At 38.7% G+C, this 27,312-nt stretch overlaps 1 protein-coding gene across 5 annotated transcripts in view; it reads right to left on the bottom strand.

Moving 5' to 3' along the window:
* The window catches only part of LOC130916739 (A disintegrin and metalloproteinase with thrombospondin motifs 20), a 301,389-nt gene that overhangs the window by 144,841 nt on the left and 129,236 nt on the right, over nucleotides 1–27,312 (bottom strand). For all 5 annotated transcript variants that reach the window (XM_057837674.1, XM_057837675.1, XM_057837672.1 and 2 more), the window contains 3 exons: nucleotides 16,719–16,865; nucleotides 5,912–6,053; nucleotides 3,829–3,933 (listed from right to left, as the gene is read on the bottom strand). In XM_057837674.1, coding sequence (XP_057693657.1) covers nucleotides 3,829–3,933; nucleotides 5,912–6,053; nucleotides 16,719–16,865 — 394 coding nt within the window. The remainder of the gene's footprint in view (nucleotides 1–3,828; nucleotides 3,934–5,911; nucleotides 6,054–16,718; nucleotides 16,866–27,312) is intronic.

Raw genomic sequence — 27,312 nt, 5'->3', positions numbered from 1 at the left:
CAAACAGAACCGCATCATCTGCAAAAAGCAGAGATGCATTACTGATGCCACCAAACTGGACCCGCTCAGCACCTCGGTATAGCCTTGATATTCTGCCCATAAAAGTAATGAACAGAACCGGTGCCAGCCTTGGCAGAGTACAACTCTCACCGAAAATGGATCTGACTTACTGCTACGCAGACCAAGCTCTTACACCGGGCATACAAGGACCAGAAAGCCCGTATCAGGGGTTTATGTTCTTTATACTCCCTGAGCACACCCCAATGGACTCCCCAGGGGACACGGTCGAACGCCTTTGCTAAGTCCACAAAACACATGGAGACTGGTTGTGCGAACTCCCATGAACCCCGGAGAACCCTGTTGAGGGTATAAAGCTGAGCCATTGCTCCTCGGCCAAGGCGAAAACCACCCTGCTCCTCCTGAATCCGAGATACAACTTCCCGATGGACCCTCCTCACTAGTACCCCTGAATAGACCTTCCCATCTATAGAAAAGTTAAATAGGTGAGTTCTTGCATGGCGTGTGAATTAGCAAGGGTTCACTATACAGTTTCGTACCTTCACAAGAGTGAATAGTTAATTCTGGGGGTGATTGCACTAAATGTCACACGGTTTTAACTCAATCAATGTTTAAACAGTCTCTATCATCTATTGGACTGAGTTGTGAGCAAGTTGAGTAAAGGACGTTTGATTAAAGTCAAGCATCTTCAATGAGAGCTGTGCACAGCAGGGCCATTACTCTTTAGTGCAGTTGTTGTAGTTGGATTAAGATGTTAGCTATCAACGGTTAACCACAAGCAGGAGATGCATTGAAGACGTCGAAGAAGGCAGAGATGATACACAGAAAGCGCTTGGAGTCGAGTTGGAAATAGAGTCCATGAAAGCAAGACGTTAAAGGGGGAAGTGAAGTCTACCCTCCCATACTACCTCCCTTTTTTCAAGCATGTTCTGAATACTAAGCTCTTTTTGCCTCCTGTTGGCTGTCCTCCCGCAAAAGTGAGCTCCTTTGTGAGGGGTGCTGGCGAGCTCTGTTACGGCCCTGACCGCTGACCCACTTAGCCGCCGCTTAAAGAGGTTTTGGGGGTCACGGGTTCACCACAAGGTGACTCAACTGTGAACGGTTGGCTCGGCGTCCTCTTTCAAATGCGCCGCGTCTTCACCTTTTCCTTGCTTTTTTTCTTCCGATCTTTCTCTCATTTTCTGCAACCTTCCCTCCTTCTCCCCCTCCTTTTTCCATGTAACCTCAGCAACTGACCCGCCGTCTCAACCCTAATTAGCATAGCACCCCAGGGCGAGGAGAACATGAAGGCTAATGGGGGTTGGGGCCTCCCGACAACATGGAAGGGAAAAGACTCAAGTTTCTAGCAGAGGTAGTCACCTGACTAGTTTACATAGAATCCTTCATGCAAAACAAATGATAAAATATGCCTTTTCCCCCCACAGGGTACTTAAATTAAACAGCGGGGGCCATGTACGTTACTTTGCTAGTATTATATTGCTGGTGTTTAAAAAAGGAATAAATAAAAAAGAGGCGCAAAAACATTAAAAAATGAACGGTTGTCTAGTTCTCATAAACTGTTACTATGTCAGCAAGCGTCACAAAGATTTGTAATTCACAATTCAAATTACCATATTTTTCAGACTACAAGTCGCACCTGAGTATAAGTCGCACCAGCCATAAAATGCCCAATGAAAAGAAAAAAAACATATATAAGTCGCACCGGAGTATAAGTCGCATTTTTGGGGGAAATTTACTTGATAAAATCCAACACATAGAACAGATATGTCATCTTGAAAGGCAATTTAATATAAAAATAAAATAGAGAACAACATGCTGAATGCATGAACAACGAAATGCGAATATACTGTCCTCACCAGGATGCTACGGCTCGGTCCTGACTATACAGCGAGGTAAACTCCCAAATGACGATGCTGGACGTCCGTATAATTTGCTGAATCTATTTTGTCCTCGATACCTAACAGGTTTGCATCAATATAAATAAATGATAATTAGGTGCTATTACAGGATTGACATAAACGGTTAACATGCGTTCGCTAGCATTAGCACATCGTTCATACAACCACACAACTGGCTCTAAGTGTCCGATCGCGGGTGGAAAACACACAACAACAACAGAAAAGATGATACTAGAGCTGAAATGAATACTCGAGCAACTCGAGTAACTCGAGTCTAAAAACTGATCCGAGTAATTTTATTCACCTTGAGGAATCGTTTAATTTTGCCAGCTCTAAGCATCACGTTTTGCCCGGACTACTTTTAATGCGGGACGACGCGCTGACGTCACGTGTGTAGAGGAAGAAGCAATAAGAAAAATTTTTTAAAAACTTGCCGCAGCCGACAGCCGCTACAAAATACGCCGACGTTGCTAAAAACTACGCCCACAGGATGCTAGTGTGGTAGCAGGTAGTGTCCGATGCGTCTCATAGATATCGCATGCATTTAGGACTAGATGCGAAATGACAGACTCGGCCGTGTATGGGCAGCGTTAGTAAACAGCCGCCATCTTTAAGCAGTAGACTTCTCATCGCTAATAAATATAACGTTACTGTCACTGGCTAACGTAACGTTAGCCCTTCGGAGGGCTAGGTTTCTATTGATTATGACCACTGTCGATGCGTGGCTAACGTGTCTTAAATACAGGCTTTATTTAATCTGTAAAAACACAGCGCTGTAGAGTGATGAGGGTGTAAAATTAAAACACAATAAAGCTAAATGTCAGTTTTAGCTCAGTAGTCATTGCTGAATAAAACACCAAGTAGCACTGGTCCCTAATGTGCTCCAATACAGCAGGTATCATACATTTATTCTGAACACTGCAAAAACTCAAAATCCTATCATTATTTACAGTTTAGACAAACTTACTTAAAAATAGCTTGACACAAATGGAAATTCAATTGAAACACGTGAGAAAAACACGTAGCTTTCAAGTGATGTGTGTTATCAAACGTAATTACATTTTTAGGTAAGAAATATGTTGTTGTTTTTTTATAAGATCTAGAAGTTTTTTGAGTGAAAGCAGTGACTTTTTTTTTCTCCTCACATCTTAGATGCAATTGTTGGCTGTTTTCAACAATGTACATCGAAAATAGAGACATTGATTGACTGAAAATGGTTCAATATTGGATTAAATGTCTTTTTTTCTCAAGTATATTTATAATTGCTCTTTACCTAAAAAGAAAATGTTTTATCCGATTACTCGATTAATCGATAGAATTTTCAGTCGATTACTCGATTACTAAAATATTCGATAGCTGCAGCCCTAGATGATACACACAGGCGTCGCCTCTGTAGAGATATTTTACAAGTATAAACAATGAACGTAGGTTCGCAGCCGTGTTTCTCTCTCGCTAACTCGCCCACTCACTCAGAGCTACGTAGCTGTCAGTCTTCTTCTGGCGTGTGAGCGCTCTTCTACACGTAAACAAGTGCGAGTGCGCCCCCACGTGGGCATGAAAGCGCCACAAATTAAAAGCATGCATTTCAATATAAAAAAGTCAATAATACAATTGAACACACATTGCCAAAGGCAGAACGCGAACGTGGCCATAGCTATTAAGAGTTATTCAGATAAAAGTAGCATAAAGAACATGCTAACAAGCTTACCAAACCATCAGTATCACTCCAAAACACCAAAATAACATGTGAAATGATATCATAAAGTGGGTAATAATTTCACACATAAGTCGATCCTGAGTATAAGTCGCACCCCCAGCCAAAATATGAAAAAAAACGCGACTTATAGTCCAAAAAATACGGTAACTTCATATCGCCCAATTTAAACTGTCTTTTTTTTTTTTTTTAACTTACCATTCCATGCCCGCATTCAGTCCCGTCAGCCAGCGGCATGTGTTGTGTACGGCATCCTTTGTGGTCCCCCTCTGCACTTGTACACCATAGTCTCTTACATTGTTTCTGGGTAAAAGAAATTGAAAAGTGAATCATCCACAGTTTGCCAGGTTTCCAACACAACCCAAAAAGCATTTTATCCATGATTGGCATTTTAAAATTAAAAATCACAAAGAGTAGTCAAACTGTGTTTTTAAAAAGGTTTCCTCTAAAGATGTGAGATTAGAACTCGGCCCTCGTTGCCCTCAGAAGCAAAACTAATGTGGAAAAATCAGATTTTTCATTAGCAGTGGTGCCACTAACACCAGGGAGTGCATTACTAATATCAGAACAAACAAAACTGAAAAGCACCATTAAATCAAAATTAAATGGAAGTACAGCAGAAGACAAAACTTATTTGTGAAGTGCTTTTTTAAATCAATTGATAAATAAATACAAATATGTGGAGTGTGCTTATGAAGAATTCAATGAAATGACAAATAAAATATTTGTACAAAAAAAAAGTACAACTTCAGATTTAAAATGTTTTTGACATTAAAAATAGATACATATATGTTACCGTAATTTTCGAACTATAAGCCGCTAATTTTTTCCCTTCATTTTGAATCCCACGGCTTGTAGTCCAGTGTGGCTTATCTGTTGATTTATTTGGGTTAATAGCTAACATTTTTTTTGACAGCGGCGTCATAAGACTGTCATAAGGCCGTTATAATTATGAACTGACAATCTCATGGGCATTCTTGAATGCTGACAGATGTCATTAAGTGTAATACGGAAAATTATGCCACTAACTCCATTTATGTCCAACTTGGATCTTTTACATCCAGTTAAAAGTGAGATAATTTGCTGGATAACACAAAATGAAATCTGTTATAAGCATTGATTAATGGTCATGACAGTGTCATGTCATAAATATGATTGTCTTATGGCACCACTGTCAAATAAAGTGTTACCAAATACAACTAGCAAATAATGAAACAACTGGAACAGTAACTGCAGAAATAATTAACAGAGAACGTGAACTTTGAATATTATTTACATCTGTAGCACTGCAATGCATGCTAGGAGGCATGTTGGATAACAACAGTGTTGACAGCAGGTGGCATCAGAGGTTGACTGTCTCCCCCAAGGGAGCAGTGATGGACAAATGAAGCTTCTTGAAGCAATGAAACTTTGCAGCCAATTGGTTTAAAGCATCATGGTGGTTCATTTGGTCTTATGACAGTCGTATGATGCCACTGTCATACAAAGTGTTAGCGGTAAGCCTGTTGCAAAATGCAATAATTCCATTTATCACACGATAAAAAAAAAATGAAGGCGGTAATTTTTCCGCAGCGATTTATCGCCTTGCGTGCACGTGCGTGCGCGGGCGGCAGACGTGCTGTTAAAAGTTCGCATTCCTTGTTACCAACTGCGCAAGATTAATCTTCGTTCCAGGTCCGGCAAAAAATAGCGCCGGAGCCAATCGTTCCCATTATATCCTATTGTTCAACGTATACCAGCCGCGTCAGTGCTCTGGATTGACTTTGGACCATCTCCGGCGTGTCGGTGTTGTTGGAGTGTGGGCGCTGTTTTGGTGTAAATATCCCATAATACAGTGAGGACAGCTGCGGCTTATAGTCCAGTCCGGCTTATCTATGAACAAATGCCGTTTTTGTGTCAAATTTGGTGGGTGGCGGCTTATAGACAGATGCGGCTTATAATGCGAAAATTACGGTATTTAGGTTTTTTTTATTTTTTTTATTACATTTTAAATTATGGGTGAATTAAGAGATTAATATTTTAGAAACTACAAGAAAATTTAAAAACTATTTCAGTTAAAAACAAATGTTTTCAGAAAATTGCAAATACTTTTTTTAAAATGATTATTAGTTTAAAATAAAGTGTTTTACAAACACTTAGAGCAACATAAAATTATTATCAAATTAAAACAGTAAACTTAAATATGAAATAAAACTGAATATTACAACTAAATAAATAACATATTTTGTAAATTCCTGAACAAATTCCATCACTACTTCCTTTCAAGTACAAGACCACTTACCATGTAAGGGCAAATTTGGGAACCGGGTCCAAACATGAGTTCACATTGTCTGTTAGCATTGTAGATTTGACCAGGGAGAAGGGTAGGCAACTCATACGTTCTGCCAACAGGCTCATCTAAAAGGCACTCCCCGTAACCAGTGCTGTGTTAAAACAAAAACAAGAATGAAGTGATTAAATAGCAAATTATAGAACTATAAAGGTGCATGGGTGGAGATGGAGTCAGGTGCAACTGAGCATGTCGAACAACACAGTGGACTTAAAAGTATCCACAGTACATATTACTGAGAGTATTTTCTGCGCTGAAGACAAACAAGAGAACTTGGACTCGTAAAGCACCTCAATTAAATTGCCTCAATCCTCAACAGTGCATGGATTATAGTGTAATGACAGATTGCTCTCTGTATGAACCCCTCCCTGAAACCACCAGTGTGCAAACACAGCTGGCGTGAATGTACACCGCCGCGTATAAAATCGTCACATGGCACTCATGAAAAAGGCCGGAGTCAAACACATTCGTTTGAAATGATCTCCGCTTTTTGTGGAAAAGTTTCAAAAAAAGGAAAAAAGGTGGAGGGGTGTTATTAAACAACGTGTCCGACATGACAAAAACCTCATCCTGGATGGAGAAGCTCAAACACCTGTGAGCACAGAGCAAAGACTACAGTGTCAAGCTGTGATTACACCGGATTTTCCTTAGTTAACATCCCTTTGTGTCAGTCGCCTTTTATTTCCGTACAGAATTACCTGTGCAAAGCAGTCAGGATTTTTGACACTTGTAGAAAAAAACATTTAAGAAGAGACATAGGGGATAGTGTACAAATTTAAGGGGGTATATTGTAGAAATGTTAATTTTTAATTGTTTGGAAACAATTAGTTGGGCCACACTGACTGTAAATATCCACCAAAGTAAAAATCCTAATGTTGATTCAAGGTTCACTACGTACAGTGAGATACCTGTCAACCTGAGGCCGTTGGCTATCTTACAAATAGTGACGTATGCCCTTACAAATTGGTGACTAATCTTACAACGTCGTATATAGTGTGCAATATGAAACAATAATAAAACTCAATTTTTAAAATAATATGAATTTATTGGTAATATTGTAACATATAACCTGGTGCAATCAAAGAACAATCAATATCTTCAGCTACATATTGATTACTACAATTTAACAGTGACTTTTGTTATAATTGTATGTAGCACTTTTGGCTATTTCTACCATGTCTTTTGATAGCTGCACTTCATGGCACTTCAGCTCGCAATTCAGTTTGACTTGAAGGTAGTTCGTTAGTGTGTCCAATTATAAATGAAAAAGGTCAATTGATAAAATTAACTTACCGATGCAATCTTTGAGTCATTTTGAACATTGCTTTTGCTAATTCTAAGAAGTGATCAGCAATAGTTGCAGGCAAATTGTGTTCAGCAACAAATTGGCAGAATAAAATCTCTTTCGACACTTTTCATTCTGCAGACTTCATCTTTAGGACCAGTGGAAAAGTAAATAATTACAGTTACAAATTACTTCTCCCAAAAAGTTATTGAGTTAGTAACTCAGTTACCTGAATGTAAGAGTAATTAGTTACTTGGCAAAGTAACTGGTGTTACTTTTCATGTTTTTAAAAAAAAAAAAATTCCCAAAAAAAACCCATAACAAAACAAAAAAATAGTGACCTTTGCTATGTTTGGAAGTCATTTGATGTTGTGAATCAACCGTTAAAAATGTTAAAATTGCTCCCATTTTTGCATTAGTTCCCTTCTGTCTACTTTCAACATGTGAAAATTTCAAAACTGTTTCATCATTTAAAGATAGATTCAAGTCTAGATTTTGCCGATTTAGGGGTATTTTAGATAAAAAGTTACTTACCTTCGCTAGGAAGGTATACTACAACAGAGCCTTTCTGAAAAGTCTACTGCTTTAAAATGGCGGCTGTTTACCAACGCCGCCAAGTCTGTCATTTCGCATGTAATTATAAATGCATATGATATCTAGGCGTAGATTGTAGGCTGTCGGCTACAGTCAGGAAATATTGGAGCCACCTCGCCTAACATCGCGTTTGCTACAGCATCACAACAAACACTCTTCTCTCTCCGTGTCTCTGACTTTTCTCGCTTCATTCAACCAACGTAACGCATAGTAACACACATTGTCTCGTTGCCGAAACGGTGACAAAATCCGAACAGAGAAAAAAAAAACATGCACGAAAAACGTACAGATTTTGAACGTACGGTGTACACATTTAAAAATCAGTGCTTACTTGTACAAATTACGCTGAAACCACACAACTTGAAAGGTATGCAGTGATTCCTCATGCTGAAACCGTACAACTTGAAAGGTATGCAGTGATTCCTCGTTTTTTTGCAGTTAATGGGACAAGAACCCGCCGCGATAAGTGAAAAACTGCGAAGTAGCGCCAAAAAAAAAAAAATTATAAAAAAATATATATATGTAATATATGCAGTATATATATATATATTCAATGTATTTATTCAGATTTAGCACTGGAAAGAGATACATACTGTATAAGACATGTTTTTTTTTTCACTTTTTCCCCAAAGTATAATTTAAAAAAAAAAATATATATATATATATATATATATAGCAGAAAACACTCAGGTGACTTGAAGTTGCGCTCTGAGAATTTGGCCAAATTTCAAAATTGTCCAATATGCATGTGTCATCATTGGAGAGCTTAAAATCTCAATTTTCTGGGGGAAGAAACATTTTAAACAGAAGGGCATTTTTTATTTTTTTATTTTTATTTTTTTTAAACAGCAAAACCCTAACTGGAAGTGAGAGCATGAGAGAGAGCATGATTAAAGATGCCATGATTTTAACGAGACATCGCGTACTTACCTCTTTTCGATCCAAAAACTCCACGTAGCATGCATAACCGAGAGTCAAGACACAGCTGTGAATGGCCACAGCCGGATTTTTGGGGAATTTTATGGGTGAAACATGGTAATATAACAAGGGTCGCGATGCAGAAATCACAGACATCAAGGAGTGGTCGAGATTTTCGTTTTCATATATTTAGCCTTTTAAACATTTTTTCCCCCCATTTTTCTTTGTTTGGATCAATTATTCATCATCTAAAATATTGGGGGAAATGCGACAGTAACAAAACAAAAACAATTAAGTGATAGTTATGAGGTAGATGTCCGTGACGTATTTACAGACATTTTTTTTTTTTTTTGTGACGTAATTTGTTTAAAAGTTTAAAATATGCGAGTGAATACATTTATAAAGTTGTTTTTTTTTTTAAACGAAATATGAGACATCAATGAATGAGTCTAAGCTAAAAACGACAGACATTTTGAATAATAAATATAATCAATTACCTTCTTTTTATGTCTGGGCTTGAAACAAAAGCGGTTGCGCGACGTCTGTAAATGGGGGTCTACAGGGTAGAACGGACAAATTAAAAATAGTTCAGGGGCTTAATGCGCCATGAATCTGCTATGGCAGCATACAGACTTATAGTTCTAACAAACACAACAGTTCTTTTGGCTTAAAATACAGAAGTTTATTTTAGAGAGGGGTGCAAGAGCAGAAACTACTTTTTCAACCTTTTCTGTGTTTTCCGCCATATATATTTTAATACATGTTTTTAAGCACTTCAAATGTAACTAGAAACTGCAATTTCGGGAGAAATTACACCTTGGTCTTTCCTCTGTGGAGATACAGATCTTAGCCCCACTCAGGTCTATCAATAGAATGGACCATAATGCCAGTCAATGGCACGAAACAAAGTAAAAGCCATTAGAAATGAATGGGAGAATTGGACGTCCATGGACGTCAATGGCGGCACCCTTCATAATTGTTAATGGAATCGGGGAAGTTTGGGGGACACGTCCTATTGATATCTGGTCATTTCCTGTTGATTTGGGGGAAAAAAAAAATTCCCATTGAAAATGAATGGGAAAAATTTTGGACGTCCATGGACGTCAATGGTATCAACTTACATAAGCGTCAATGGAATCCAAGTACATTGGCATCAATAGAATGAACAAACATGAAGAAATGCCATTGGAAATGAATGGGAAGTTTGGACGTCCATGAACGTCAATGGCATCACCCTCCATAAGCGGGAATGCAATCTGGGACATTTGGGGTACACATCTTATTGATATCTAGTCATTTGCTGTAGATTGGGGGGAACAAAAAATTTCCCATTGAAAATGCATGGGAAATTTTTTGGACGTCCATGGACGTCAATGGTATCAACTTACATAAGCGTCAATGGAATCCAAGTACATTGGCATCAATAGAATGAACAAACATGAAGAAATGCCATTGGAAATGAATGGGAAGTTTGGACGTCCATGAACGTCAATGGCAGCACCCCCCATAAGCGTCAATGGAGTTGGGGACGTTTGGGGTATACGTCCTATTAATATCTGGTCATTTTCTGTTGATTTGGGGAAATTTAGTTTTTTCCCCATTGAAAATGAATGGGAAAAATTTTGGACGTCCATGGACGTCAATGGCAGCACCCCCTATAAGCGTCAATGGAGATGAGGACGTTTGGGGGACACGTCCTATTGATATCAGGTCATTTTCTGTTGATTTGGGGAAATGTAGTTTTTTCCCCATTGAAAATGAATGGGAAAAATTTTGGACGTCCATGGACGTCAATGGCAGCACCCCCTATAAGCGTCAATGGAGTTGGGGACGTTTGGGGGACACGTCCTATTGATATCTGGTCATTTTTTGTTGATTTGGGGAAATGTAGTTTTTTCCCCATTGAAAATGAATGGGAAAAATTTTGGACGTCCATGGCCGTCAGTGGCATCGACATCCATAAAGTCAATTGAAGCCAAGTACATTGGCATCAATAGATTCGACATGCATGGCCGTCAATGGCATCAATGCAATGTAAATTCCATTGTAAATCCCATTGAAATGAATGGGAAATTCTCCCATTAGAAATGAATGGGATAGTTTTTGGCAAATATCCGGGGAACCGTACATTTTTTCCAAATTCTGTATACAATCTTTATGCCCCCCACCGTCCCGGAATTTTTGATGTCCAAATTATGTGATTTGGTCAAAAATTGTAGGACAAGTAGCGTTTTGAAAAAACTTTAAAAAATCGGAAAATCGCCGTTTACGGAAAAACGAAAAATTTTTCGGGGTGTTTCGAAAAAGTCCCTGCGTCGCGCGAAAATTCCGGTCGTGTCGATACTTGAACGGTGCCGATTGGTGCTATAGCTCGGGCTGCGCGGCGCGCCGAAAAAACGCGGAGAAGACATTGATTAAATAAGAATAAAGTTGCAGCATAACAATACCTTGTTCTTTCCTTCGGAAAGACCAAGGTAATAATTATGATAAGTTTACATGTTACTGTCCCACCAAGTTATTTCTAAACAAGAATAAAGTAGAAAAATTCTTGTTTGTATTCTTCATTGAGCCCACTCAAATACGCTCAAGCTGCTCACTTACACACAATGAGTGGCTCCACAACTGCAGAATAAGAAACGATGATTGACTCATGCGGCACTTTGAAGCTTCGGCTTCAAAGCATCTCTGGCAAGATCAAACCTTAACGTCTGTCAATTATCATTAACTTTAATAAGCAACTCCAGTGCACTGCCAGACCAGGAAACCAGCAAAAGGGAAAGGAAGAATATGTGATCGGATCGGGACAGCTCATCTGTATTTATTTATTTATTCATTTTTTTTAATTGAAAAAAAAAATCAGCGATGCACTGAGGGCACGAAGTTTGAGGCGCGCAGTAGCAAGGGATCGTTGTAATTATATTTTTTTATAGACATTTTATGGACATAGAACAGTTTTGTTCACTCTGGTCAGATGACTGTCAGCAAAAAAAGTAGCAACATAGCAAACTGTTGGAGGAGACTAGCTAAAGAGATTTATCTTCAATCTAGGTTGGAGGTTTTTAATTAACTTTAAATAAAACTAGGGCTGTCAAACGATTAAAATTTTTAATCGAGTTAATTACAGCTTAAAAATTAATTAATCGTAATTAATCGCAATTAATCACAATTCAAACCATCTATAAAATATGCCATATTTTTCTGTAAATTATTGTTGGAATGGAAAGATAAGACAAGATGGAGATATACATTCAACATACGGTACATAAGGACTGTATTTTTTTTTTTATAACAATAAATCAACAAGATGGCATTAACATTATTAACATTCTGTTAAAGTGATCCATGGATAGAAAGACTTGTAGTTCTTAAAAGATGAATATTAGTACAAGTTATAGAAATGCCTCTTAATGTTTTCGTTTTAATAAAATTTGTAAAATTTTCAATCAAAAAATAAACTAGTAGCCCTATTCTGTCCTCAATGTGTGTGAGTACACAAATTGACAGATAGCGAACATAAGTTCCAAAAAGAAATCAGACGGTGTGGCAAAGTAGCATGGGCTTTACTGAAGTCATCTCTTTTTGACAGGAGCACGTTTCTTGTATTTTTGTAAAACTGAAAATAACAAGGCAATGTGTCAATAACTTGCATAAATCACAAAATAACATAAAATGTACACATACGTGTCCATTTGAGCAGTAGCACTAGCCAATTAGCTCACAAGCATCTAACAATGTAACTGCATTTCACCATATATGTGAACAAATTCAAATACACATCATCAATAACTATCTAATGCGCATGAATATAAACAAAGGAGGAATATAACTCACAAGCGATGCATGTATTAGACACAAACAGTGTGATGGGGCTATGAGAACTGGCACTGAATACTGGATGCGGACGTTAGCTGGTCTGAATAGCAATGTCTATTAGTGTGAGTTCGCGTCGACATATAATCACGTCAGAAAAGCGCGCCGAAACCCAAATAATCAGCTGCACTGAATCGCCAGCAGAGGGCGACATTACGCCACATAACATATGCAAGTCACACCCAAGCGCCAGCAGAGGGCGGAAAAACTCCATAAAACACAATTAACAAGTTGGCCTTTCACTGTACTGACATTTAAATCTGTCTGAGCGGGCCTAGTGCGTTAATTGCGTCAAATATTTTAACGTGATTGATTTAAAAAATTAATTAACGCCCGTTAACGCGATAATTTTGACAGCCCTAAATAAAACATATCTAATTACAATAAGTTTGCTCAAGGAAGAAGTGGTCAAAATGCCTGGTTGTGGAGTAAAAATTTCCTGTATTTCATGCAACCCTGTGAGAATGAAGAAAGAATCCTATCTAAAGTAAAAAAATATATATATATACAAATGAAGTGTGTAGAATGATGCATCAGCAGGTTGAATGTCAGGGAATAACATAGGCAGGCCCTTAAGACAGCATCTCTCAACAGCTTTCCAAATGAATTAATATTATTATCACGGAAGCTGACACAGATAGAGTAGGTCCATGTGGTCACTTCTTAATTTTAAAGAATGTCTTTTCAGACTATGAGTAAGTCTGTTTTTAGTTTCCGCACCTGGCGGCTGTCGGGAGACATGAAAGCAGGTTGATCATCATTGTATTACTTTTTTAAATGGTGTATGTTTTCATGTCACAGAAAACAATGTAGCACTGCAAGTGGTACAAGACTTTTGGTACTGAAGCAGCTCGTGTAGCTGACAAATACACAGTTGGCGTTGGATAAATTCCATTTGCGATTAGGGCTATACAAGATCTTGACTTTTTTAGGATGTAATGATCAAGAGCTCTTGAGCTGAATGATCTGTTCGTTGGAAATTCATTAGGATTAACAAACTAATGAATGGAAGGTTTTGTTGAGTGCATTCAACTGTGGTTACTAGAAGTGGGAACCTCTTGGTACCTCAAGATACGATACGATTTGCAATCACGATAACGATGATCTGACAATATTACGATACAACGATTATCTATACACTGGTCAGGAAATCATTCTAAGATATTCTACAAACAACTAATAAACAGCTTCTGCTGTGAATTGGAATAAGTTTATCACTAGTAGACGTCCAACCCGTTTGAAGTGGGAGGGATGGCAGCGAATGAACAAATATTCATTCGCTGCCACCCTCCCACTTCAAACGAATTTAACGTCTATTGCCGTCTTCGGCAGCCAATGCCAGGCAATGAGGTAATTTTGAGCCATTTAAGGTAATTTACCTGTTGATGTTCAGTTACTTCCTGTTGAGTTTGGGGTACCGTATTAACCCGAATATAAGACGGCCCTGATTATAAGACGACCCCCTCTTTTTCCAAGACTCGAGTTTGAAAAAACACTTTTGAACATCAAATTCATTTTTATACAGAAAATAATTACAGTACATCCGAAACAAATGATTATAACAATATCAAGGTACAGATAAAAAATCTACTGTGATAAAACAACAAAATTGCAATAACTGCATTAACCATCAAAGTGAAGTTTAACTGTAACTGTAGTTTTGAAACGAATCTGAATAAGGAAAAACATTGCATAAAATAATGCAAACTGGTTAAACTTGAGAGTAGCTGAGATCTGTCATGACAGAACATCGCTTCAATGATATCTGGCGCCATCTAGCGTCGTGAATCGGGAGAGTAGCTGAGATCTTTCATGACAAAACATCGCTTCAATGATATCTGGCGCCATCTAGCGTCGTGAATGGGAATAATGTCTAGACCGCGAATATAAGACGACCCTCTCTTTTTCAGTCTTATTTCAATGCAAAAAACACCGTCTTATATTCGGGCCAATATGGTATTTTATGGGTCACTTCCTGTTTATGTTGAGTTACAGAACAGGAAGTGACCTGGGAATCACCCAAATGAATAGGCAGTGACTCAAACTCAACAGTAAATGACCTGTAAATGCCCTAAAATAAACCGCAAGTGACCTGTAAATGTGCTGAAAATCGGACAGAATTAAAGATGTCCATCCCGATCGATCGGGTCCGATCAAGTCATTTTCAAAGTATCGGAATGGGCAAAAAAATATCGGACATGCATTTTTTTAATATATATTTTTTAAATAAATCATTTTCTAATTGTATTTAACGTTACAAACAAAATGTCTTACACTCATCCAGAGTCTTTAGTTTTGGCTTAAAGTAGGGCGATCAAATTTATCGCGTTAACGGCAGTAATTGATTTTTTAAAAATTAATCACGTTATAATATTTAACGCAATTAACGCATGCGCTGCACGACCTACTCAGGCATTGTCGCGTTCAATCAATAATGGCGCCGATTTACCTATATATAGAGCTAAAAGGCAGCGTTAAATGAGTAGAATGAATTTTGGCAGTCTTTGAGCCTTTTTTTAATTGGCTAAAGCCTTAATATCCCTCTCTCAACAATTAGAAATATCGTGGGAGAGCAATGTGGGGAAGAAAGGTAGTAGTTGAGCTTTTTTTTTAACACCCTTTGTTATTTCCCAACGCAGAGAAGATATATAAATTGGTGCCACTACGCACAGTCATGGTTGCACTTCCCATCATGCATTTGGGCAGAACAGTTAAATGGCTACTGTATCATTTACTGAAAGCTCAACAAATACACTAGATGGCAATATTTAGTCACAATATACAAAGTCACATTTATCCTTTAAGAATTACAAGTCTTTCTATCCATGGATCCCTCTCTCAGAAAGAATGTTAATAATGTAAATGCCATCTTGAGGACTTATTGTCATAATAAACAAATACAGTACTTATGTACTGTATGTTGAATGTATATATTCGTCCGAGTTTTATTCATTTTTTTCTTAATGCATTGCCAAAATGTATATGATCGGGAAAAATTATCGGGAATGATTGGAATTGAATCGGGAGCAAAAAAAAAAAAAAAAGCAATCGGATCGAGAAATATCGGCAGATACTCAAACTAAAACGATCGGGATCGGATCGGGAGCAAAAAAACATGATCGGAACAACCCTAGACAGAATGACTGTGAATGTTCTGGTTTCGAATGAATGAACGTTCCCATTCCGAATGGATTGGGCGTCATGCACCGTCAATGAGACACTATTATGGTGGAAGATTTTGGTAGCAACTTGTTGGTTCCTTTTTATTTATTTTGTTTTAGACATTGACAGCTTTTTAAAACGGTATCTCGATTCTTGGCAGGAGCATATCGATAACCTTTAGGGGTACAAAGTATCACGATATATCACCATTTTGATATTTTGTTACACCCCTAGTGGTTACTACCAATACTGAGACTTTCCACATCTCCCTTGATCAGTTACGCATTTTGCATGAGCTGTTTTCTACTGTTCTTTTGTTTGTGGTTGTTTTTTGTTGTTGTTGTTTATTGTTCAAACCTGTCCCTCTCACATTGCTGACGACTGTGTGGTTTGTCACTGACGGCCTTTTAAGACTTTAAATTCCATAATTGGATTCAATCGATCGGCATCCAGCCAGTGAATGAAAGAATGGTTTCTTTATGTTTAGTTGGACTCTAAATGACATCGCAGGTTTTTTTTTTTTCTCATGGCAACAGTGATGTCAAAAAGAGGACATTTGAGGGGTCTTTTAAGGGCTGCTGCTTGAATTAGGGGTGAGAACCTGTAGTCAAAACATGGATGCACTTGAACCAGGTGGACCTACGGAAGAAGTCTGAATCAATACCCGGCATTGTTAACTTGAGAGCAACTTCAAAAAGTGCTCTCAAGGGCATTTCCCACCAATGCGGCTTGCAGAGAAGAGGGTATGCTGACTAGTTAACAAAGTCACATTGTTGTGGGTGCTGCACAGAAACGTTGAAACAGAAGCGATTCACTAGGACTCATATATATGCTGGAATGTTCCATGCCATCAAACCGCAAATAAATGAGATGCTCAACCTTTTATCTGTAAATTTGGCCTGGGCTTCTAATATTAAGAAGCATACATACTCAAGAAACTCTGTGATGTACTTGCGACTGCACTTGGACCATGACCAGGGGTTGGTGTCATGGTTGAGGGTGGGCGCCATGACGTGATACTGGTGCTTCATGCCAGCCTCTCGACATTTGGGGTTATCGTCATGGGGCATGTTGAACCTAGTAGAAAGAGAAACACAAAATGATTATGGTATTAAAACTGATGGATATGTAATTTTAGATGGTACAGAAGGATTCAATCATCAATGATTTTATATTCATCTTTTCTGCTATTGTCTGATAAAGCCACTAGAATTTTGCCTGGCATTGCCAGACTATTCTCCCTGTATTTTTCAAACACTGTGAGTAATAGTCTGGGACCCAGCCCATTAACGGCCTCTCAAGCAAGGTACAAAATCAATTGTCCAATCAGATCTGTTTATTGGCGTGACATGTTCTTAACGAATAACGTCACTCTTGCGTGCCGAAAGTCGTGTCTACAACAACACAGATGGTGTACGGGAGAGCCGAGAATATGTTCCAATCCGCGGTAAAACCAGTTTTAAATAACCAAAAACACATCGAAACAAGTCATTGACAACAGTCAACAACGCTCGCGCTTGCCATGTTAAATAAACTTCTCCATTCTTCTCCTCACGCTAATTACTTGTCGCTTTAACGACGTCACGTCTGCCCGTTGTTGATTGGTCCACTCAGCTGTCTGTTTGCTGTGGCTTGCTCCGCCCTCGGAATTTGATCCGCCGGACGTTCGCCAGACTCAATCGCTGGAACAGCGGTGAGTCTGGTATACCAGGCAAACTAGAATTAGCTACTAGCATGGTGCGGCCAACTGCTTTTGTCACTTATCAAAAAAGCAGTTTGTGAGTATTTGTACTTGCAACGGGGTTGAGCTAGCATTACCTGCTATCCAGCCACTTTGGCTAGGTTCATACTACAGGTCTTAATGCACAAATCCTCTTTTTTGTCATATCCGTTTTTTTGGCATACCCGTTCAGACTGCCTTTGTCCATTGAGACCATTCAAGTATTACGCATGTGCTCTAATTCGCAGTCTGACACGTGCTGAGCAAGAAGACCCCCATGCGCAGAAGCATCAAAACAAATGGCCGCACATACTGGCTGTCATCAGTCATTCCAGGGATATCATATTTTGCTTTTCAAAATGAGGACACAAATAACAGACATAAATAATCCCCGTTTAGGCTTATATTCAAAGTTTATATGGATCGATAGCATGCACGCACTGTCCGTGCATGTCACACACATACTGTACGGGCAGTTTGCCCCGACTCTCGGCCGTGTAAGCAATGTTGAAATATTGCTTATATGGAGCAGACAGAAAACCGATCATTCTCAGGCTTATCCTCAACCCATTTCTATTTTTTTATGACTGTTGTCAAGTCCGACCCTTCCTAAAAAGCCGTGTTCAAGGCAAGCTAGGTGCTAATAACGCACAGCTGCACCGCTCCCGTACTGTCTCTCTCACTTTTTGATGACGTAATTGCTGCATGAATTCCGATTTGAGAGACTGGACAGTACAGACCGCCGCGACAGTCTGGAAAAATGTGGCCCAGATCGGATTTGAACCACACACGAAAGTGACCCAGATCGGAATTGAAATGGTCCAGTTCTATGGGACTTGTCACGTTCAGACCGTCAAGTTAATGCCTCACTCGAGTCGGAAAACACGAAAAAATCGGATTTGTGCATTAAGACTTGTAGTATGAACGTAGCCTTTGTGACGTCGCTCATAATCCAGAAAGAAATTGGCGAGTCTGAAGTTCAAGCAAAGGGGCCAAATGCTAACTTCAGTCACTAGCTTTAGACGCCAAGACACTTTTTGCTGATTCAGAAAAGTACATTTTTTGATTGATAGGAGTCTAAGCGCTCTGACTGTGTTTGTGTTTGCGCTACGCTGTTGTACCACCAGTGTCACATCAATAGATTGTGGACCAACTTCCATTTGATTGATGTAATTCATTAAAAGACAATAGACTTGGCAATCAATCAGAATGAAGGTAACCTACTATCTTACGCCATTCATGTTGATTGTCACACACATAGATTATCAGAAGATTATAGGCTCAGTTGCAGCCTGAGAGGATAAGTGTCTCAAAATTTACATTCAAATCCTGCCACACACAACACTGACATACCCACAAACATGGGAATCTGCTTCATTTGTATTGCAACAAAATTCAGAACAATTTCTTTACAAAAAACTAAAAATGGGTGGGCAAACAATATGCTGTTTAGGTTACTTTTTTTGTTTGGAGTGGGGAAACATCCTAACACATAAACTTGAAAATCGATGAATATATTTTAAGGGTCAGTTTACTAAATTAATTAAAGATGTCCCGATCTCCCGATCGATCGGGTCCGATCACGTCATTTGCAAAGTATCGGAATCGGCAAATAATATCAGACATGCCTTTTTTTTTATATACAGTATATATATATTTTTTATTTAAATCGTTTTCTAATTGTATATAATGTTACAGACAAAATGTCTTACACTCATCCAGAGTAGTTTTGGCTTAAAGTAGGGCTATCAAATTTATTGCATTAACGGCGGTATTTATTTTTTCTTAATTAATCACGTTAAATAATTAGCATGCGCTGCACGACCCACTCACGCATTGTCGCGTTCAATCAATAAAGGCGCCGTTTTACCAATATATAGAGCTATACGCAGCGTATAATGAGTAGAGAGAATTTTGACAGCCTTTGGAGCCTTCATTTATTTGGCTAAAGCCTTGCATTCCCTCTCTCAGCAATTAAAATTAACGTGGGAGGCAATGTGGGGAAGAAAGGTAGTAGTTGATTATTTTCTTAACACCCTATGTTCTTTCCCAACGCAGAGAAGATATATCAATTGGTGCCCCTACGCAGTCATGGTTGCACTTCCCATCATGCATTTGGGTTGAATGGCTGCAGTATCATTTACTGAAAGCTCAACAAATACACTAGATGGCAATATTTAGTCATAATATACAAAGTCACATTTATCCTTTAAGAATTACAAGTCTTTCTATCCGTGGATCCCTCTCACAGAAAGAATTTTAATAATGTAAATGCCATCTTGAGGATTTATTGTCATAATAAACAAATACAGTACTTATGTACTGTATGTTGAATGTATATATTCGTCCGAGTTTTTATTCATTTTTTTCTTAATGCATTGCCAAAATGTATATGATCGGGAAAAATTATCGGGAATGATTGGAATTGAATCGGGAGCAAAAAAAAAAAAAGCAATCGGATCGGGAAATATCAGGATCGGCAGATACTCAAACTAAAACGATCGGGATCGGATCGGGAGCAAAAAAAAAAAAAAACATGATTGGAACAACCCTAAAATTAATTCAACAAGATTTGCTAAATAAAAAAATTAAGTGGACTCTAAGGCAATGTCTTGCCAATATCTGCTTTAAAGTGTCCATGGAAGTGGAAACACAAGAACCTCCATCATATCTTTCCCGGCTGATGAAATTTTAAGCCACAATCTCACATTCTCAAACAGCTTAATGCAGAGTGCAAAGGAGGGCAGGCAAAAAAATACAGCTCACAAGAATACGGATAATACAAGATAGATTCACAAGTTTTGCTTGGATGAAATTAGCAATTACTCTACCTATTTACGCGATTACCTAGATAATTTTGGATTGGTTGTTAACCAGTTGTCATTTGAATGATCACTTCTTCGGAATAAGCGGTTTCCGCAGTGTGTTTGAAATGCAGGAAATGTGGCTGATTGTTAACACCAGTCTCTAAGATGCTGCTAACAAGCTAGCAGTTGTTATTGAAGAGCAATCGATGAGAAATTTGAAATTTGAAGTACAGGCGGTGCAGCCAACTGTTAAATGTCAACCCGAAGAATGAGCTGCTAACTTGACTGTACTAGCTGTTAGCAAAGGTTTTATTTCTGACTTTAAATAATTCTTAAACATAACAACCAAATTATCTGGTATTTCTATTCTGCTGATGCACTTATTTTAGCTATATCTTCTGAGATTTATTTGATATTGGTCCTGCTGGAGACAAATGAGCCAGAACTCTGGCAGGGAGACGTTTGGCACATAAATAAAACATGCCTCTAATGATAGTGTCAAAAAGAATAATACATTTTCCAGGTTGCCAATAAACACGAAACCAGACCCAATACAGTGTATGTAAAACAAAGGGCGCCGATGTGCATCTGCAAATTAATGAGTACATCCTGCTTGTCTGCTATCGGCAAGCCAATAAAGTCCATTTTCTTGATGCTGAGCAGAATCTCGACTGGTCACACTGCTTTATGAATGCATGTCGGCTTGTTTCTATTTACACACAGCAGCCCTGCACAGCTGTATGATGTCGAAGATGTTTGCAACAGGATGTGGGTCAGAGCTGGCTGCAGGGTCAGAGCATGTACACCCACACCAGCACACCAACCTGAAGCCTCGTTGGCAGGACGCCTCTGGCCACTGAAAAAGTTGGCCTAAAACCCAGGAATCAATTGAGCCTTTGCCACCGAATTAAGTTGAGCACACATAAATTATTCTTTTGGCTAATTCTGACAACATTCGCACTGTCACTAAAGTTCACGCACTGCCGAGCAGTGCAGCCTGGGCACACACACACAAATTCTTGATGTGATTTCCTGTGTGTGTGTGTGTCGACGTTGGTTTACTTGACACGGATTTACAGCTCGAATAAGCATACAGTCTTGAAGGCCTTGAAGAGATAAGAGGTTGTTAGTGTAATGAGGCTGTAAATCAGTCAGTTTGGTGCCCCCTCAGGGGACGCATCAGTTAAAAGAATCAATTGCAGCAGCATGGCAGGCCCTGAGTTGGAAGCATCACTGTGTAATTAGTACAAGTATGCGCCTGAAATGCCCACTGAAGCTACCTGGAATGTCTGAAAGTTTATGGACAGGATTCCAATGGGTGTGGCACTCTCAAAGTTTGAATTCAAAGAGACGTGATGTCATTCACATACAAATTAACTCTTCCACTGTAAATGACAGCAAAAAAAGTTAGGAAGACCATGGGCCATTTCAAACGGGGGCTGAACTACACTGTCTAAAGCACGAGAGTATCCTCATATGTATAAGTTATATTTGAAAATGTAAACACTGAAATTTACAGAAATAAATTGTTGCATTTTTAGGGATTTCCCGATCTCATATTTTTACAGAGTCCTGATCCAATACGTCGGAAATGAATTAAACTTCCCCACCCCCCAATTTGAATAAAGCTAGGCTCTTAGTACAGGTTTCAACTTTTTTCCAAAATCCTTTTTTTCCCCCAAATTATTAGTGCAACACAAAATAAGGTTGCAAAAAAAAATACGTTCAAACATTTTGTTTTACATAAATAACCTTATATAAAAAGTAAAGTTGGTTTGTCCAGTGTGATAAATTGAGCTATTTTGGCTGTGTCTTCTTGAATTTCAAAAACCTGCTTTTTTCTAAGTCCAGTTTCAATCCTCTGAAAGAGACACATTATCAAGCCCAATTCCCGATCACGTGATAGGCTTGGAACATCGCTGTGCATTTTATTATTCGCCGATTTCCTACCTTGTTAAATCATTGTTCATAATTATTGTGAGAAATAATTACATGATCATTTTCTTCATTTGGATAACATTAAATATAATTTCAGCAAATGTGTTATTTCTAGGGCTGTCAAACAATTACAATTTTTAATCGAGTTAATCACAGCTTAAAAATTAATTAATTGTAATTAATCGCAATGGCGTACCACAAGCAACACGTCACTTCCGCTCATTAATATTCATGACATTAGCTACTGTTGCTAAGTAGGGACAAGCCACCGTTTGTCCCTAATAGGAAATGAATGGAAATCGTGTATGAAGGAGATGTTTACAGAGCTAAACCTACCAATTCTCTCTGAAAATGATGTGTATGGTGCCAAATTCACTGGCAAAGATGTGGAAGAACATAAAAATGTTCAGTTAAAGAGATGGCTTGAGTGTCGAAGGCTGAAAAAGACGGAAAAAAACGAGCCGACCTAAGCATAGCTTTAGCTTTTTTATCGACGCGTCTGACAATGACATTCTCCTGTTTCAGCAAGCTATCCTTTACCATCAGCCTTGTCTTTCTTATATGTCCTCTGGTTGTCCTACGTCTCTTACCGTTCTTGGGGGTAATTTAGTTAGCTTTGTGTAGCGATCGCAAATGCTACTCAGTGACAGCCAACGAACACTTTTTAATTTTTTCATTGTTAACACATCTTAACTCTATAATTTATTTACACTTCCCCCTTACTAAAGTTGTTTTTTGTTTTTTTTTATATATTAACAGAAACGGTAACAGTGGCAGTCAGATACCATTGGAATTCTTTTCCGGTCATTCATTAGCCACGTTTACATGCTGACTTTTATTCATACCGATTCAAATCATTCCGAATGGAAATTTCACATCAGCTGTTTACATGTCACTTCATCCATTCCGATCCAGCGTTTACATGTGTCTGCCTTTATTCCGAAAGGACGTTTGACAACTGCCGTCTGACATGCGCAGATTAATCAAAACAAAGCGTCACGTTGCAAAACATGGAGATCGATCGTCAGATCAGCTGCTGTTTTAACTTTTCGAGTGGAAACAAAACTTCAGAATGACACGCCGTTCATTTAAAAAGTTGTGTGGGTGTGCTGTGCGTGTGCTTGGAAGCCATGTTGCAAGTGACGTTACCACGTCAGTACGGAGCATGTGCAGAAAGAACGCAACCAGACACCATTCCGCTTCCCTGTTTACATGATATAATTTTACTTCTAATCGGTTTGGGAAAAGGAATATTCCACCCCTGTGAATCGGAATGAAATTCCATTCGGTTTGGGCCTGTTCATTCCGAATGAGGTGTTTATATGGAACACATTTATTCGGTTTGAACAAATATTCCGATTGTAATTGGAATATTTGGCTCCATGTAAACGTGGCAATTGTCAGACAGAAGCAGTACGGCACAACGTTACGCTAAAAAAATAAGTTAAAAATACAAAAATGGCTTACCTCTTTGTCCTCTGTAAGACCATGCCAACCCAACATAATGTTTACTGCATATGAAATGTGAATGGATTCACCGAGCTGGTGTTAAAGTCCGCGAAAGTTGATTCGGTCTTCACATTTTTTCCTCCCGAGTTTTTGGTTTCCGGAAACGTATGAAGAAAACATCCTTCATGTGTCGTAATGTCTAGAGTCGTTTCTACAAGTTCCAAAAAAGCAATGCGTGATCGGCATGTTCGTTTTTGAAAGATTACCGGAGAAAAGTAGCACAAATTACGTTGTGTCTATGCGAGGGCGGGTCTATAATGTCCCACTTCGGCTTTACTTCCGCTTTATGATGCGACGTCATGGTCTAAAAATAGCCTGCGTGCGGTACGCCATTCAAACCATCTCTAAAATATGCCATATTTTTCTGTAAATTATTGTTGGAATGGAAAGATAAGACACAAGACGGACATAAACATTCAACATACTGTACATAAGTACTGTATTTGTTTATTACAACAATAAATCTACTAGATGGCATTAAAATTAACATTTATGTGTATTTTGCATAACTATTTGACTGGGAATGCCAGTCTCTTTGCATTGAGCGCTTTTCTTTTTGTGAGCATTATTTTTTTGAGAGATAGGAATATTATTTTTGTTGTGCTTTTACTAAATGATACTGTAGCGACTTAACTGTTCGGCAAGTTGGGCAACCATGACCGTCAGTGGTGGCTGTAAATGGTAAACAGTATGTTTTGCGTTGTGTTCAGTTAGGCGTGTTAAGAAAAAGATCGTTTCTTGCTCCGCCCAATCGTATGATGGGAAGTTGGGCAACCATAGCTGTCAGTGGTGGCTGCAAATGGTAAACAATAAGTTCTGCATTATGTTTGATCATGCGTGTTAAGAAAAACGATTCTCGCTCCGCCCAAATGCATGGTAGGAAGTTGGGCAACCATGACTGTTAGTAGTGACTGCTTAAGCCAATAAAAGGCGCGGTCCAATGAACCTGTGTCCACTAGCATTTCTCTGCCTTTTCAGTCTCAATGTGCTAAAACGGCGCCATTGTAAACCGTTTGAGGCGACGCATGAATGGGTCATTCCGTCCATGCGTTAATTGCGTCAAATATTTTAACGTGAATAATTTTCAAAATTAATTACCACTCGTGAACGCAATAAATTTGACAGTCCTAGTTATTTCATAAGTGTCTATAAAACTTTAGTTCAGCAAGGCAATTAAATAGTATTTTCAAAAATATTGCCATTACATGTAAAAATATGGAGTTCCTCTCCTTAGTCTCTTTAGCCCTGCTTCCTTTAATAACTCTTGAACACAAATGACACACAAAGTACATTTGTTAGATGAATATAGCTCCGATGTACCCCAAAGCTGTATAATTGACTGCATTTTATCAATTTTGTGTATTTACGATGCAAGCCATTTGACCTTAAATTTGATTAAGATCGACTATCAGTGCTGGGAGGTCCTTCCTGCCATTTGAGAACAGCCTCCAATCCATTAGTACAAATTGGGTTTCTAATCCTATGCAATGCTGTTGAGTGGCTCCCACTACCTGACACTGGCTTTCCCAGGCCTGCTAAATAGTCGAGCCTGTGAATGCGGCGATTAATTTCGCTGCTGAGAGGACCACGCCAACTGGCCCAACAGCTGCTGAAACTTTAGCATTAACAGATATGCAGGCAGACATGGCTGTAGATTATTTAGAGCATCTTTCTTACTAACCAACAAGGACCCTTGGATATGATAGAACTAAAAAATGACAAGCCTCCAAGCCTAATTTTTGATAAACATGTTCACATGGGCTTTTGTAAATAGATGACTTAAGGAAGTACTTTTTCTACTTCACACATCTGGCAATGCTTGGAAAATAGAAGATGGATATAGAATTTGAATAATTGTCCACATAAATCCTCCACCATAACTATGTATGAAAATGTGGGCTTAGACAAGTAATTTTCACTTCATTTTTTAGGCTTATCACCCCCTCAAAATCAAATAAATATAAAAATTAATACTGTTACTGGGTTGTGTTCAATACTTATTATTAAAGGAAACTTCAGATGCTGGCAGTAAATTATAACCTGGGTGTACTTCAACTACACTGTTGTCCAATTGCTGAAAATGTCTTTGTAATCCCAACAGACATCATCTTGATATTTTCATGGTTTCCAAGTTGCAATTTGGTTTGAATTGTGATGTGAAACGAGTGTTTCCGCCTTTAGCATTGACAGGAAAAGTCAACTACTGACACACTACTCTCTTTGGATTCACAATGAGCTCTATGACAACATGAAAGTACCTTCTAAGTATGTATCTCATGAAAGGCAGCACTTCTTCATGCCACTTAAAATGCCAATTTATGAATGCTATTGACTGTTAAAGCTGCTACTGTATTGTGTGCTGTGAAGAAAACAAAAGCTCTGGAGTCAAACAGTACTGACAGTGTTGCAGCTTTTATCAATCTTATATAGTTGAGCATTTGTTTCTTAAAGGTACAGTGAGGAAAATAAGTATTTGAACACCCTGCGATTTTGCAAGTTCTCCCACTTAGAAATGATGGGCAGGTTTGAAATTTTCATGGTAGGTGGTTGTCCACTGTGAGAGACAATCTAAAAAAAATCCCGAAACCACAGTGTAAGATTTTTTTAACACTTTATTTGTATTATATTGTTGCAAATAAGTATTTGAACACCTGAGAAAATCAATGTTAATATTTGGTACAGTAGCCTTTGATTATAATTACAGAGGTCAAATGTTTCCCGTAACTTTTCACCAGGTTTGCACAGACTGCAGCTAGAATTTTGCACCACTGCTCCACACTGATCTTCTCTAGATCATTCGGGTTTCTGGGCTGTCACTGAGAAACACAGAGTTTGAGCGTCCTCCAAAGATTTTCTATTGGGTTTGTGTCTGGAGACTGGCCCTTCAGAACCTTGATATGCTTTTTACGAAGCCACTCATTGGTAATTATGGCTGTCTGCTTCAGGCCATTGTCATGTTGGAAGACCCAGTCATGACCCATTTTCAATGCTCTAGCTGAGGGAAGGAGGTTATTCCCCAAAATCTCACATTACAGGGACCAGGTCATCCTCTCCTTAATACAGTGCAATCGTCTAGTCAAACACCCTCAAAGCATGATGCTACCACCCCCATGCATCACAGCAGGGGTGGTGTTCTTGGGATGGTACACATCATTCTTCTTCCTTCAAACACTATGCATGGAATTAACACCAAAAAGTTCCATTTTAATCTCATATGACCAGATGACTTTCTTTAATGACTCCTCTGGATCATCCAAATGGTCATTGGCAAACTTAAAACGGGCCAGGACATGTGCTGGTTCAAGCAGGGGAACCTTCCATTCCATGCATGATTTTAAACCATGTTAGTCTTAGTGTACTACCAACAAAAATCTTGGAAATGGTGGTCCCAGCTCCTTTCAGGTCATTGACCAGCTCCTGCGGTGTAGTTCTTGGCTAATTCCTCACCATTCTTAGGATCATTGAGACCCTACGAGGTAGATCTTGCATGGAGCTCTAGTCCGAACGGAGCTTGACAGTCATGTTTAGCTTCTTCCATTTTCTAATAATT

The sequence above is a fragment of the Corythoichthys intestinalis genome, chromosome 5 (genome assembly GCF_030265065.1).
Source record: "Corythoichthys intestinalis isolate RoL2023-P3 chromosome 5, ASM3026506v1, whole genome shotgun sequence".
Taxonomy (NCBI): Eukaryota; Metazoa; Chordata; class Actinopteri; order Syngnathiformes; family Syngnathidae; genus Corythoichthys; species Corythoichthys intestinalis.
Note: the sequence above shows the minus strand (reverse complement) of the source record. Positions and strands in the feature narration are given on the sequence as shown.